Here is a 16034-nt window from a genome sequence, read left to right on the forward strand (position 1 = left end):
AGCCAGCACCTCACTCAATACGGGGTACACACCAAAATCCATCTGCCACTACACCCAAATCCATCAAATTTCTTCATCGGCGCAATTCATTAGACTTCGCGCCTGGTGGCTGCCAGTGGCTGCTCATCCTCGGGCACTAGCGCCGGATGGCAATTGCACTTATTGTGTGCATGATGCTAGGTTCCGTTATGGAAGTCGCCGTGGAACTTCTGTTCATGTTGGCTGCTCTGCTAAGAAAAAGAAAAGTCACTACTGCTACTGCCAGTCTTCAATGCTTGACCGTTGCACCCAGTACCGGATTATCTAATCTGGCCAAGGAAAAAGCATCGAGGTCCGTCCGTCGATCCATCCCAGCCCATGTCATGCCATGCCATGCTACGATGCCAGCATCTGCTATGGAGAGCAGCAAACGCTAGGACCTCTCCCGCTGGATGAAGCCAGAAATCTCACGGCTGTTACGTACAAAGACACACTATTGCGGTGTGCTAACCGAGCATAGCGAGCAGGGCTGACCGGTCGCTGGATACGGGTATCTGGACACTCCAAAAACGTCACTCCATGGCGATGGCGTTGATGGCATTCGCTAGCCACCGCCTAACTTCACCAACTGGCCCTTTTCGGCGCTTCCCTTCCCTCGTCTTTGTTTCTCCCCGTATTCCATGCGCACTCTATTTTCCCCATGGGCGCCGTGCTGACAGCTGCGTTGGGCCAGCGTGGGGGAAAGTCGGGGTCGAAAAGCTGGAGATGCCACGGCGCTGCCTCCCAAAGGGCCAATTTTCGGTCGTACTCAGCGGCGCTATTATTTTGCCCTGGGGCCCTTTTTGCGTCTGAATGGACCCTCCTGTTGGTGGTTGGAGGGGTGTTTTGCTGCCCGCGTTCAGCGTCTCTCCCACCGCAGGCGTCCAAACAAGCTTGTGCTGTAATTGACCGAGCTAGGGGCGGCTTGGCGGCCAATTGGCCAACGCCCAAATCTGCAATCTGGAATCATCTCCGAATTGCTACTGCTGACTCGCTGCCAGCCAAAGGCGCGACAGCTAACGCTCAGAGCATTTTACGGCAATACGCGGAAGTCATGCGCCACCAAGTCAGTCACTCGCTCTGTAAATGAGCGAGTCCTGCGACGTATAGGCCTCCAGTGCAATACGCGGAGTCATCGAGTCGTGTGAGCTGCGTATTTGCTGCGTCTCGCCCGCATCCCATCGCATCACGGGCGCCTCTTCGGCGGTTTGCCGGATTGACTAGTGCTGGCTCTATTCTCAACCAACATCCATTGTCACGCGTCCATTGTGCATACGCTCATCACCGAATCGAAAGTTCGATCGGATCATGCCTGGCCTCGCCGCAGCATGCCGCTTCGGTCTGCATACAGATAGACCACATACCTGTACAGCAGGCCATGTGCCTCATCACACTCATCACAATCAATAGTGCATTTCTACAGGTCGCCTGCCTCCCAGGACGTGTTAGAATGTGACAGTCTGGCCGATGGCCGACGCCAAGATCTGCCCACCGGCGAGGCTGAAAACGGGATGCTACTGCACCTCGCGACGATGGCGCCCAGAGAGAGGTTTGAGTTAGATGCTGGAGTCGAGATAGCTGCCTCGGATCTCTTTGGGCCGAAACAGAGATGGCCCTAATACTTCCCCGGCCAATTTGTCAAACCGTTTCATGATACTTGACGTCGTTGATCAATCAAACCCACTGCTTTGGCCTTTTGGCTTCAAAACGGCTCCAAGCTTTCAGCCTCTTCTGGGGATGCTCCCGGCCACGTTTGATCAAGTGGATTAACATCATCTCATAGAAGCATGCTGGGCATTTTGATCATTCGGCGTTACTATTTGCCTCTCATACTAGGGGCTTTTGCCATGTCAACGACCAACGGCCAGTTTACATGATCCAACGCCAGACGTCTAGCAGCAGTATCGCCATCGTGGCATTCCCTGCAATACACACACAAAAATAAACCTTGTCTCCATCACTGTGGCCAAATCTGCCCAGCTAATCTTCACTGACTAATAAGCTCACGACCAGAAAGCAAGCGAACCGAACCCAATGCTCGGGCACCCCCCAGCACGCACTCCATACGCTAGCTAGCATGCCTCACCATGCACGTCTCCGGACCGAAACACCACTCCACATGTACGCCCACAATGCGGAGCTTGTCTGCAAATTTCAGGTCACGTTAATACTCAAAGGAAAAAAAAATTCCTTCTCGCACCAATGGACGGGGGCTTGCTCTGCGTGCAGCCTAGCATCTGCTGGCTCTTGGGGGATTTCCGGGACGCCAAACCTAGCTGAGCCAAGGAATCCTTCAGCCGCGCCGCCTTGCTGCGCTGATTCGACAAGATGCACGCCAGCCTTCCACCAGCGGTACGTACCTGCTTGTACCGGCACAAGCATTGGCTGCTAGCCGATACATGCCGGCGAGTTTCTAGACCCATCGAGACGCCAGATCGAGGCCGAAAGCCGCCCCGTATTTGCTCATCTGATGAAAGGATGAATATACGGGGGACAGGGGATTATGGGGAAGAAGGGGTGAAGAAAATTTTCGGCCTTTACATCACGGGACCAAGGAAGATGAAAAAAATTCAGCTGAGCGTATATTCGCGAACGCCGGGTTCAGCGCTGCATACTCAGATCCGGCTCAGCAGCCGAGGCCTGGTGCCTCCGTAGCGAGCCCTCGGACCACACTGCTGTATGGTGATCATGAAGTGTTCGTCTCTCGCCCCATGGCAGTTCACCGCATGGCATTGTGGCTTGCCGTAGCTGCATCGGGGCGCGAGGGAACCAAACCACCCACCCATGGGCATGAGACGAGGCAGTCGTCAAAGCAGGTCATAAAGAGAGTATGGTGTGAAGTAGTATACATGCTCCCAACTCAGAAATTGCCAAGCAGCGTGGTAGCCCACATTCCGGCCAAACTGAGAAAGCCACACGAATTTCCCCAGAAGGGAATTAGCCTTTAGAGAACGCCTCTCGGCCTATTTGATTATTAACTTCGCTATATGTCATATCCAACTGTAATTCTCGTATGTTTCCCCCCCGTTTCTTATTCCTCGTCATTGTCGCTGTAGTATCCGCAGAACGCTGCTACACTACTACGAAAAGGCCGAGCACCGGCAGTTTTCGCGGAGTGCCCTCGGTCGTATATACGTACTACTGGTATTGCTAGTATTACGATTTGCGACTTGCTCCGTCTACCAACGCACAACAAAGAGGAGTCCCACCGGGTCCCCATTCTCACAGGCAAGGCATGAGAAGAAAACCGTTGGCGGCGGTCAGCACGGCCAGACAGAACGGCAGAGGGATGCTGAATGGCCGAGAGACCCCGAGGATGGTGAGTCCCGCCCCTTCACGATGCATATAGTACCAAAGCAGCGTCAATGTCAGCCAGCGACATCGCTTGGGAGTAAGTATGCACCGATTCAAAGGAACAACCCAGGATCGCGCAAAAGCCATCGATAGACTGGAAAAAAGACGGTGGATCTTTGTGCCTTGATCGGGGTGGCGACCCGATGCAGCATCGCCAGATGTGGTGTCCCTGAAATTACCACCTACCAACTACGAATCAGTTACAGTACTGTTCCATGGTGTTGCCACCAAGCCTACGCCCAACCCAGGCTCTGCAGGGTTTATTTGCCTTGGCCCGGTCCCGACAGAAAAACTGGCTGCCCGTTACCGCGGCATCTCTTAGCAATGCATTATGCATACGCCGCCAAGAGCAAGCAGCGTGTGGGAAGGCGTCCTACATGTATTAGCGCAACGTATTGCTTGGGGACAGGTTAAATGTCACTCTGGTCAGCTTGCCAAATTGCGTATACATGTCTCTTCGCCCAAAATTAGTAGTAGTTTAGGATCTCACGTTGAGCACGGATTCATATTCCCTCATCCGCTTGTGCAAATCAGGACTGAAAGCCTGACTTGATCCGATATAGTATTATTCCCCAGACCATGTTGTATTTCTGCGCGCGTGTTTGCACTTGTACCTCATATACCAAGTAACTACCTTTTGGAACACAGACTGCTAGTATGATTGACACGTCGTGGTACAGTAGCCAAGCTCCTCTGTTGCATTATAAATATGCAATACAAGTACGAACCAGATATGTACAAATAGTCGCAGTATACTGCAGCCCAAAAATTTTACCGTTGGATAAAGATATACTACAAGGTGTCAGGTAGCAGTCTCTGCCAACCAACTTGACTACAAGCGACACACACGTTACGGAGAAAAAAGGAAGAGCTTTTAGCCACAAGGTGGTAGTCGCAAACACACCGGGCAAGGATGGAGGTTACACTCATTCATCTACCCAACGTGCTTCGGTGAAATTATTTTAGAGGATAGCTTTCTTTCATTTCCCATGTTTCGCACTGCTGCTACATGATGGATGCAGGGAGGATGCAGTGTCACCCCTACCAAATGCTATAACTAGTGCTCTGTACATGCAGTTCGATTGAAAATGGGTAAATAACGTAGCTAACCTGAGGACATCGTTTTTGGAGTCTGCAGGATTGGGTTCCATTGCTTCTGGGGGCGGACTTTGTGCTACTACAGGTACTCCCATTCCCTGTCGTGTCTGCGTGCGTATTCCTACACCAATAGTGTGCGATGGTGGCCCAACGGCTGCAGCATCCAACTCATTCTACCACGCTGAGTTATATTACAGCAATGGGCAATCCAATCACGTCCATGGAATGTTGAAAAGGATGGACCCTGGCGCCGATCCTTCATCTGGAGCTGGACCAGTCGGATTGAAAAGGTGAGAGGGGCATTAATATATGCACATGTATGCAATGTATGGGAGGGTAGTATTGAGCTCGTGAATGAGGCCATAACATTGCAAAAATTTCAAGGAAAGGGGGGTGTCCTTGTTTGGGACTGTTGGATCCCTAGGGAGGAAGAGGGAGGGTATATACTCTATCTGCCATGGCTTTATTAAACTTGAAGTAGACGATGTGCTGCTGCGAGGTTCGGCCAGATGTTATTGGCTGATAAAAGTACAAATACGCATTGGTGAATCTTTGTTTGCGAGTCTGTTCACATATTTCGAACGGGAGGGTGGGAGCGATAATACGTGGGGGGTAAGGGTAAGGGCCATCTATTTAGGATATACCGTCCATGTAGGATTGCAGATTTCACGGTCAAATCATGGGGCAAGTATGGCCTATCTTGCATGAAATATTTATATGCCTGTTGCCGGCACACCGCGGTCCTTTTTTTTATTTTCGGTGGCGGAACGAGCGGAAGGCTATCTTGGTTTTTTTCTTTTTTTATATACAGCACCTGTGAGGTATATACCGCGGGGAATGGGGAAAGGTCGGGGTAGATAAGATCCCGATATGCTTACTGTTGGTTGGTGGCGATTCGTATGACCTGCTCGGGCATAAAAATAGATGTTCTATTCGGCCCATGGTTTTTTGAGAGATTTTGCGAGTGCGGAGTCTTTGTTTGTGTCGCTTGGACGGGCCGATCGCTGTGAGGTGAGAGCGGAGATGGATTTGTAAGTCTTTTTTGGATCTTGGCATGTGAATGGGATTGCGATTGCGGCTCTATTATGCTGCTGGTTCTCTCGCTCGTGTTTTTTTCTTTGTTGCCTGTCTAGTATTCTTACTTTCTCTCTCAGTTTCATAGCATCGAGTCAGTCGTTCACATGGTGAGGACTTATATAAGCGCTCTATATTACAGAGTACTGTACACAGGGAGTCGCATATCTCGATATTGCTACCCTATGGAAGAAGAAACGGGGAGGATGCTTTGGGTCAGAAGAGAGGAGGATAAGAAAGAATTCCAAGTAAGGGGGGAGAGGAAGATTAAGTCCTCAGTGTAATGCGTAGATCTTGTTCATCATCAGGCCATTTCTCTTTTTATATATCAAGCTGCGTTTTGCCGTGTAGACCTGCATTCCCAGGGTTTATCCGTTCAACGTCTTGACTCAGTAGCAAAGCTGAATGAACGCTAGCAAGCGACGTGGACCTGACCCTCTTTAACTCTTTACCATTCTAACCTTATAGAGCCATCCTATTAGTTTATTAGCTATTTCCTTACCGAGCTAAGTAGTCGGCAATAATTGGATGTGGGTAGCTTAATATTACTGTACTACATGCGTGGAACGTGCACGATGATGTCCATCTTACCCTACAACACTTACATGCCCTGTGAAATTCCTTTTGTTGTGATGGTGATGCGATAGAAAAAATTCTATGGTATATTGGGGTAGATAGTATCAAATCCATGATATGAATATCCTTTTTTTTACTTCTTCTCTTCGCTAGAGCTGCTAGGAGAGAATCTCGATGTTTGTGTTGCTATTCGTACAATTTTTAACTACTATGACCACATACCGTCAGCGTAGAATAAAGAAAAAAGCTCAAAACAAAAGAAAGAAAATCAGGCAAGCGTTCCGAAGACATAGATTCTACACCTAATCCTTATTCCTCCCTAGAAAAATAGTAACACGCGAGCGGCCCAGGCCGGCCAGACTGGATATTATATTCGCTTCAGAATTATCGTGCTCTAGAGAAGCCATTATTGTAGGAATTTAAGCATATTTTAGCGATATTGATCTTTAGATGTGATGCTACGCTATCGACTGTAGATAATCGTGCTGTTATCGACATAGATGCTTTAACATATGCGTCTGGGAATAGGGGTCGTTGTGAGATTGGAATCTGCAGCAAAACCCGGTAGTTGGTACCCCGGCCATTGGGTCTCTTTCAGACCGGTATGGCGGTTACTTTTCAACGATTTAACTGCCGACTACGCTCCCGATTTGGCAGTCTTTTTTTCTCATTCACGGGGCCAATTAATTTGATAAGGGATACGAAGATTGATTGCAGCAGAAATGTCAAACGTCTAATATGGGGCACCACCCCGGCCACACAGTATCAACATACCCCTTGCAAAACACTGTTTATCGCTAACTCCCCCTATTTACTGCAGAAAACACCACGCTTCTACTGTATCAAACTTGGCAATAACTTGCTCTCAAGACTAGCAAACGCCGAAATACTGCATATTAACACCACTGCCAGAGCTTATGCCACAGTCTCCCAAAGCCAAGGCAGCACAAGCTGCAATATTGAACAGAAAACCAGCGTCAGGGCATCTCAGCTATATCAGCTCGTAAAAAAAGGGGGGGAGTAAAGGAAAAAGGTTAGAAGAGAGACAAAGTTACTAACCGCATCTAACATAGACAGCCTCGTCAGATTATAACTGTCTCTAGTTGCCCCTAGGTCATAAATCCTTCCAGGTAATACAATCTGGTGATTTCTAGGCCATGAGGTCGGTAGAGTAAACAATAGAGCTCAGTCTAAACAAAGCCTAGATATAGGCTAGGCTGGCGTAATGTTGGGCACAGGGAGAATAAGAGCCTGCAAATGACCTCTCTTGTTTATCCCCTAGCAAAGGAAAGCAAGAGAGGTTATTTACAGGTTAAATTCACAGAGGAAGAGGGTAGTCTAGTGCAACTGGCACAAAAAGATAACATTCATTCACACGCCTCAAAGTGAAATCAAGTCCTGTAAGCAGTAGAGCTGCCAAAGCCGCCAAACCCCTCTGCAATATAATTCGCTTAGGCCAACCTCAAACAATAGTCTATTCCCAAAGTCACAAGAGGCACTAATTGCGGAAAGGCTCAGAAAGAGAACCGGCAAACATTCTCTCAAAAGAAGCTTCGACGCCTCATCCAACAAGTTTCCACCAATATATAATGTATGATGTTCCTTAAAGGAGGAAATATAAAGAGAAAAAGCCTTCTACCTTAGTAAATATTACACATACAAGCCCATTAAGCAAGACAGGTCGATGAAAATGAAGGTCGGTAGTGAAAACGATACTCTCAGCCCTAGGCCTCCTTGGGAAGAAACTGTGACACTGTGTGGCTGGGGGGACCCCGGTCTGGACGTTTGACGTTTCCAGTGCAACCCTTTATATTGCAACCAACCCGCGTCAATCGGATATATGTGCAGAATACGTGGTACAGCCGCATACATGGAGTTTAAACCGAATCCCGTCTTCAACGGTCTAATATATACATTTCTTATCCATTATACGCGAGGAATCCCGGCATTCAATGAGAAGGACAAGCGAAAGATGGAATCGATAGACTCCACCTGCATGAAACTTAGCACTACAAGTGATAAGCTAGTCAAGAACCATGTCGTACCTGCCTGGTAGGATCATCTTAAATAGGATCATCTTAAAAAGGAGAGCATAACGGGCGTTGAAGGATTAGCTAGCTATAATATTTAATATTCGCTTCTCCTTATCTTCTCTGCCAGGTTTGTCAAGGTATATTTCATACTCTGCAAAACATACACGATGACTCGCCGGGATGTGACGGCGATCGCCATTATCGGCTCGCTCATTGCAACATTCCTAGCCAAACAGCCTGCCCAAAAGCACGAGGCATTGATCGGTGGCCGCAATAACACCGTCCTTGTCCTCACTGATAGCCACCCTGGACTGTGCAACGCCCACCTTGCCGCAGTTTCGGAACTGATCGAGAGCCATCCGGCGCTGGAAATTCACTATGCCTCCTTTCCTAGCTTGTCAACAAAGCTTGAGCGCATCGAAATGAACGCAAGAGCAAAAAACCCATACGCCAAAGTCCATTGGTATGAATTCGATGCTCCTAGTCTCGCAGAAGAGGCTGGAGTCCACAAGGGTGGCGCCAGCGGGATCAGGACTCCTCCTGGGCTACCGGGGCTGCATGCATTTGGGGATATCATCTCGTTCTTTACGGCTGCATGGTCCAAAGAAGCTCATTTAGAGTTGTATCGGGATATTGTAGATATAATTGAAGAGGTGGATCCTTCTCTTATCGTCCTTGACCCATGGTTTCGACCAGGCATTGATGCCGCGCGAAGTCTAAACAGACGACGTGCTTACGTTTCGCCGAATGCACTGCTGGATGACCTGAGCGTGAGGCAGCCCCTTGGAGCACATTTTTGGAAATATCCTGGGTGAGTATACCGATATTGAATATGTTTAGGATCAAGTGAATATAATGTACTGACGTTGGGCTAGCATGGCCACGGGCATTCCGTTTCCGATTCCTTGGAAAGATATCCCGAAAAACATATATCAGCAAGCTTATTCCCTGATTCAAGTCCTTGGATCGTCTGCCATTAGGAGCAAGCGTTCCTGGCTTCAGGAACAAGGCATCAAACATGCTATTACCCTCACCGAGATAGATAACCCAGCGATACCATGGATTGCCATGAGCTTCCCCGAAGCAGAGCTCCCATTGGACTATATTCCAAGCAACATTCATGTTGCAGGTCCGCTGGTTCTCGATGCAGCACCGGCTAAGACGCAGAGTGCAGAATTGGCGGGCTGGGTGAAGAAGGCTCCCACCATGCTCATTAACTTGGGCAGTGTAGTGGTATACGACGAAGCAATGGCCCGAACTATGACGGACGCAATTGTTCCCGTCTTGGAGGCTGAAAATGTCCAGATCCTGTGGAAGATAAAGAAGCGAGGACAATTTGGCGATGAGTTCTTGGAGCCGGCGAAAAAGTACATTGAGAATGGGAGGCTGCGACTGGTATCTTGGCTCGACGTCGACCCCACTTCTCTGTATAAAACTGGCGATATTGTGGCTTCAGTACACCATGGAGGCGCCAACTGCTTCTATGAAGCGCTGCTGTAAGTAATCCCCAGACATCTCTTCGCTGTCTTCTCTGGTCATCTTGCCGTGACTGTGACAAATCTGAAGAACCTTCTTTTGCTAACCGAAGCTCGGTAAATCCACAGAGCTGGTCTCCCAAGCGTTATCCTCCCGCAATGGGCCGACCACTACCGATTTGCGCAAACCGCGGAATACCTTGGCGTTGGCATTTGGCCGTCCAAAGAGACATCACCGGGGTGGGACGCTGCAGCCCTCACCGAGGCATTCCTCAAGGTGCTGAGCGGTGAGGCCAGCGTGACCATGCGGGAGAAGGCCAAGGCGCTTTCAGAAAAGGGACTGCGATATGGAGGGGACAAGGCAGCAGCTGGTCTGATTGCCAAGCTGGCGGCAGAGGGACGTTGAGGAGCAACGAGCGTCGTAATTTGCAAGATGCTGCTGCTTGTTGGCTCGGTAGTTGCGCGCGCGTGCTTGTTAAAGTGCTCCCATAGGCTGCTTGCGAGGGGCACATGATGGCCCGAGTTGAGATTTGGTCAACCGCATATCAGAGATCTGATCTCTGGGTGGCCCGCAGTCTTAATTACCCCATACTAATAGCGTGGACGTTAATAGTGGGTGGTGTCAGTCGGTCAGGCGCAGGACCGGTGGGCAGGCTTCTAGCGTGTTGGAGAACCAGGACCAGCTGATGATGGAGATGCGTTGTGTCGTAATGACAGAAAGCTTCCACTTCATGGTGTCGTCTTTCAGCCGAGATGCCTGTTGGCACGCATGACTTCCGCGGCCAGGGCTTTCTGCAAGCAGAACACGAAATCCAAACGCCATTCGCGGGCAGCTGAAGTTTCAGTCGCTGTGGCTTGGAGAAACTCGAGGCATGAGTCGAGCTTGATAATGCGGGGTTGAGCGGTGTGCTGGAGACTAATGCTAAAGCGTTGATCGTGTTCTCGCCAAGGCAGGTCTGTTTGAGGCTTCACTCTAGACACGAAATTAGCATTATCTCTGCTTGGACAATCACGTCATATAGCCATCTATAGTAGTTTATAGAGTCCGTGCAATATATGTTGGCCGGGGAGAATATGCATCCCATCCATCCACCCATCTAGCAGACGCAGACAGTATGAGTAAGATGCTGTTATGTTGACCACCAACTAGAAGACATAACTTTCCAGAATAGCAACAGCCAACGTATAACCTTCTATGTGCCATCGCATTCCAGCAAGTTGAGCTGAACATTTGCCACATTTTCTTCCATGTTCCTGAATAGCGTTGCATCTGCGAGACTGCAGCAATTAAAGTTTGCGAGACAACGGCCCGCCATGTCTCACTAAAAGGCAGAGCAGGATTCTGATTCGGTTCCAGTCTTGAGGCTCGACTAGATTAGCGCGAGGGTAGCTGAACAGGGAGAAACACCGTGCGTTGACAAGGGCTTACAGTGGAAGCACTGCACAGGGTTGTCTTTTTACAGTACGTGTATTCAGCAGACGGGGCCCATCTGGATTCGTGTGGACGCGACGTGACAGAGTTGCAATATTGGATTTGATTCCATCGCAGATAGGCCGAATTTGTACAACCACATGAGTTTACGCGGATAGAAATCGGATAGGAATCTGACGGCTGCACCTTTTTCTTCATCCGGATGTCTCTTCTGACGCTCTCCGCCTATTGCGTGATGCCGCCCCCAACGTGCTGCCTTGTCTTTCGTATAGAGTAATCGGTAGCTAAGGGTCGCGCTGGTGCAACTACCTAGTCGACTAATTTATGCGCAAATCCTACTCCGTCTTTGGTGTGGCCAGTCTTACTGATCGCCACCCTGTTGCCGTGGCCCATAATGAGCAAGAAAGGCCTGACCACCCCTACAGCTTGCAGGCCCTTTTATTGTTTCTCAAGTTGTGGTTTTTTTCATCGGTACAACCAAAATATGATGACATGGCCCTTGCCCAAATGTAGTATTTTCTCACCTACATATAGGTTCTCAATAGTTTTGCTGCCAAATACTTTTGCTTCTGGACAGTGCGCATGTTTACATGTACCGTCCATCACATGGCAGAAGTTTAGCGGTGGGTGGCGCCAAACAATATTCCCCTCCCCCCACTAATAGCTGCGCCTGGAGCCCGCTCTTGGCGCGATCCGTCAACTGATCAGTGACCTTCCAGCGGCCAAACAAACCAAACAACCAAGTTTGAGGGTGGCCGAGGACCCTTGTGGACAGCTTAGCGCTAAGGTATGCAGGGCGATAACAATGACCTGTGCCGATAAATCGTCACAGCTAAGTCGCCGACGCAACTGATCCTCCGCCTTTTCTCTCTCGCGAGAAGAGATTCTTTTCTTCCCAACCATCTTCTCTTTCTCCTCTCATCCAATCTCGCCAGCATCTTTGCGAGCATATGGTGCGGAGAGCTCTGAAGCTGTTTGCTTTCAAGCCCCGCGGGCCTTTTGTCGTGGGAGCCACATAAGTCCATCCAGGCGGCCCGTTTCGCATTCCAGTTTGCGCCTTCACGGCTGCAACACCTTCTCTCGATCACCATGGCGACCCGAACGACTTCGGCTGCGCCGACTTCGACCGTCCGAGTTGCGCCGCAAGGCGGTATCTTGGAGGGCGGAAACCCGTCGGTGTATGATCCCAAGAATCCCATTACCATCTTCATCATTCAGGTCAGTGCCACCAGAGAAGCCGAAGGAAGTCCTCCGCTTTGTCTCGGCAAGAGATGTTAACCCCGGCGCAATTAGATCACCCTCATCGTCATCATCTGCCATATCTTGCATTGGCCTCTGTCCAAGATCCGTCAACCCCGAGTCATTGCCGAAGTCATTGGAGGCATCATTCTTGGCCCCTCTGTTATGGGCCACATTCCTGGATTCAGAGATGCCATCTTTCCCCAGGATTCGATCCCCAATCTGACGCTTGTCGCGAATCTTGGTCTTGTCCTTTATTTATTTATGATTGGTCTCGAGACCGATGTTCGATTCCTTCTGAGCAATTGGCGGGTTGCCACCTCCGTTGCCTTTGCCGGACTGGCACTGCCGTTTGGCGTTGGCTGCGCCCTCGCCTGGGGCATTTATAACGCCTTTCGCGACGATCCCGGTATCAAGCCAATTAGTTTCAGTGTGTACATGCTGTTTGTTGGTATTGCGGTTGCCATTACTGTTAGTCTTTCCGATATCATTGATTCGTCCAATTCAATGACCGCTCGTATCCTAACCTCTGCCAGGCGTTCCCCGTGCTTTGCCGTATCTTGACAGAACTCAAGCTGCTCGATACGCCTGTCGGTATCATTACTTTATCGGCAGGTGTTGCAAACGATGTTGTTGGTGAGTACTAGAAATCTTGTCTTTCGCATCTCCTACTTACATGGTTTCCAGGATGGATCTTGTTGGCCCTTTGTGTTGCCCTCGTCAATGCGGGCAAGGGTATTACCGCGCTGTGGATTCTACTTGTTGCCGTTGGTTACATTGCTTTCCTTGTGGTGGCTGTTAAACCAAGCTTGCGGTTTCTCCTGCGGAAGACGAACAACCTCGAGAATGGGCCTTCGCAAAGCGCTATTGCTCTCATTCTTCTCATCGCCCTCATCTCTGCCTTCTTCACAGGAATTATCGGTATCCATCCCATCTTTGGAGGATTTGCCGCTGGACTGATCATTCCACGTGAGCACGGCTTCAACATCATTGTCATTGAGAAGCTCGAAGATCTCATTGGTTCCATTTTCCTGCCTCTTTACTTTACTCTCTCCGGTCTCAGCACAAATCTCGGCCTCCTCAACACAGGAACGACATGGGGATATGTGTTTGCCACTACTTTTGTCGCCCTCATCACCAAAATCGTTGGCGCATCTATTGCGGCTCGACTTAATGGTTTGGTTTGGAGAGAATCCTTCGCTATTGGCGTGTTGATGAGTTGTAAAGGTCTCGTAGAACTTATTGCTCTGGTAAGTTTGTCCGAAAAGAATGATTATTCTCTCTCTTTCGAGGAGCTCTATTGACATCTATAACTCTTAGAACATTGGTCTTCAAGCCCAGATTCTCAGCGTCAGGACCTTCACCATCTTTGTCGTCATGGCCCTTCTCACCACCTTCTTTACAACTCCCGTCGTCTCCTACTTGTATCCTCCTTGGTATCAGAAAAAGATTGCTGCGTGGAAGCGTGGTGAGATTGATTGGGAAACTGGTTCTCCAATTACGCAAATAACCGTAACCCCTACGACAGAGACAGAAGTCAAGAGAGTCAGGCGGCTGCTCGTTTACCTTAGATTGGACAACATGCCCGCGCTACTCAACCTGCTTTCGTTATTCGGAAGCACTCACGCCTTGGAGACATCGAGCGTAAGCTCTGGAGAAAAGGGACATTACGAAGATATCAAAGCACCTGTCCGAGCTCATGGTCTGCGACTCCTTGAATTGACAGATCGTGATTCATCTGTCATGACGGTGGCCCAAGTCGATGAATACACCAAGCACGACCCTGTAGTCAACATTTTCCGCAGCGTTGGCCAGCTTCATAACATTTCAGCATCTGGTGAAGTTGCCATTATGCCAGAAGATCGTTTCGCTGATACTCTCGTCTCGCGCTCATCCAATATGACTTCAGATCTCCTTCTCCTGCCTTGGACTGAGACTGGTAGCATAGGAGATGCTCAGATCGTTTCGTCAGCCAATATCGAAGACCGGCTTGCGTCTAGTTATATGTTGTTTGTGAAATCTGTCCTCCGCGCTCCTGAACTCAATATTGGCGTGCTCTTCACGCGGAGTCAAGATGACGTGAAGAAGAAGAACCAGGGAAGTGAACAAGCCAAGCTCCGCCGACAGTACTCTTATGACGTATCGAAACGCGACTTCCCCACTGCGCCCCTGGTTTCTCGCATTCACAAGATCTTCTTTGTCTATACTGGAGGACGCGATGACAATCTTGCCCTCAATCTTGTTATCCAGCTCTTGGAACGCGAGCACGTAACCGCAACCGTCGTCAATGTCGCTGAGATTGCCGAGAGATCTTCACCAGCAAATGATAACATCATTGATTCGGTCATTGGCAAACTCCCTCGAGATATATCTTCCCGGATCAAGGTCGAGAAGCACTCCATAGCTCCTACTATTTCAGATCTGCTCAACTTCGCCGACCCCGCTCCCAACGCCAGCGAGTCAGAAGTCAACAAGCCGACATTGGTTGTTTTGGGTCGCAGCGGAAGAGTCTCATTAGAGGAAGGCAAGCTTTCAGATAGACCAAGGGATGACGTCCAGGGCTGTTTGGGCAAGCTTGCTTCTCATTTTGTTGCCAGCGGCGTGACGACGGACCTGTTGGTTGTGCAGGCCAAGGCCGCCGGTGCTTCGTCATGATGGATATGATACCTTTTTTGTATATTGCATTTTGGAATATTTGAATGATCTATACATCTGCACATATGGACCTGCAGATTTGATATTTATATAGCTATATATGGCTTTTGCTAGCGACCATGTTATTATTGATTTAGCATCATTTACAATAATTGCTATTTATATATATGATGTTTGTGTGTTCCAGTTTACGTATTCTCTTCTTATCATATATGAAATGATGCTGATGACATTTTCTTGATTGGGCTGTTGAAGTCAGCGCCTCACGGTGATATCATCCTTTTAATAGGGAATTATTATTCAGCATCTCACTTTCGTTATCCAGCACCCCAGCTGTTGCTAATGTTACGAAATTGTAGCTATTTTAATATTCTTCTACTGCTTCTACTGCTTCTACTGCTTCTACTGCTTCTTATTATCTAGTAGTTAAATATTTTTATACGTGTGCTGGCTGCCTTGTTAAATCACGGCCGGGGTGCTGGATAATGAAACTGGGATGCTGAATAATATTTCCCTTTTAATATCCTTTAACATATTCAAGCTCTTCATACTATGGGTCAACTTCATGCTTCCGAGCGCTGATAAGGAAAAATGATAGAATATATACTGAAAATGAACCTTTCGAGATATAAACCCAGCGCCTTGGACTGTCAGTGTCTCTTGGTGATTTACACCATCGCTCTTAGACGCTTATGACTTCTCTTTCAACCCTCTCACTCCTGATGCTGCTGCTGCTGCTGCCGCTGCTGCCGCCGCTGCCGCTGCCGCTGCCACTGGTGTCCCTGCATTTGTTAATGGTAAGAGATCCTACGTCATCTCGTTTGTCACAAAAGGGACCCATCTGGCACTAATTTGGTCATCTGGCTACCGGCATACCGTGAGCTGATTTATGCACGCTTCCTAGCGGCAAGAAACCGGGGTTCAGATTGTACAGGCAATGTAATTGACGCATCCCACGACTAACTTTGGCGTCACTTGGACCACTAGCCTGTTAAAGAGACTCCTGCATTTTCATTTGTTTCCCTATTTCTATGCTATATAGCAGTGGATATCAACAACGTGGGGGTAGCTATCCTTTGC

The 16034-nt window shown here is 49.0% G+C and overlaps 2 protein-coding genes across 2 annotated transcripts; both read left to right on the forward strand.

Annotated features, from left to right (window-relative positions):
• Window positions 1-8320: 8320 nt before the first annotated feature.
• Window positions 8321-10034, forward strand: GGI43DRAFT_384589 (glycosyltransferase; the record flags this gene model as incomplete). The annotated part of the gene is made up of 3 exons (XM_083203543.1): window positions 8321-8964; window positions 9029-9649; window positions 9758-10034. 3 exons carry the CDS (start codon window positions 8321-8323, stop codon window positions 10032-10034), a joined length of 1542 nt encoding a protein of 513 aa, XP_083059868.1.
• Window positions 10035-12149: 2115 nt separating this feature from the next.
• On the forward strand, window positions 12150-14954 carry GGI43DRAFT_423415 (Sodium/hydrogen exchanger family-domain-containing protein; the record flags this gene model as incomplete). Its single annotated transcript, XM_083208238.1, has 5 exons — window positions 12150-12278; window positions 12354-12770; window positions 12836-12935; window positions 12987-13549; window positions 13620-14954. 5 exons carry the CDS (start codon window positions 12150-12152, stop codon window positions 14952-14954), a joined length of 2544 nt encoding a protein of 847 aa, XP_083059869.1.
• Window positions 14955-16034: the final 1080 nt, after the last annotated feature.

The sequence above is a fragment of the Trichoderma evansii genome (assembly GCF_050947405.1).
Source record: "Trichoderma evansii strain SZMC 28006 chromosome Unknown GGI43scaffold_12, whole genome shotgun sequence".
Taxonomy (NCBI): Eukaryota; Fungi; Ascomycota; class Sordariomycetes; order Hypocreales; family Hypocreaceae; genus Trichoderma; species Trichoderma evansii.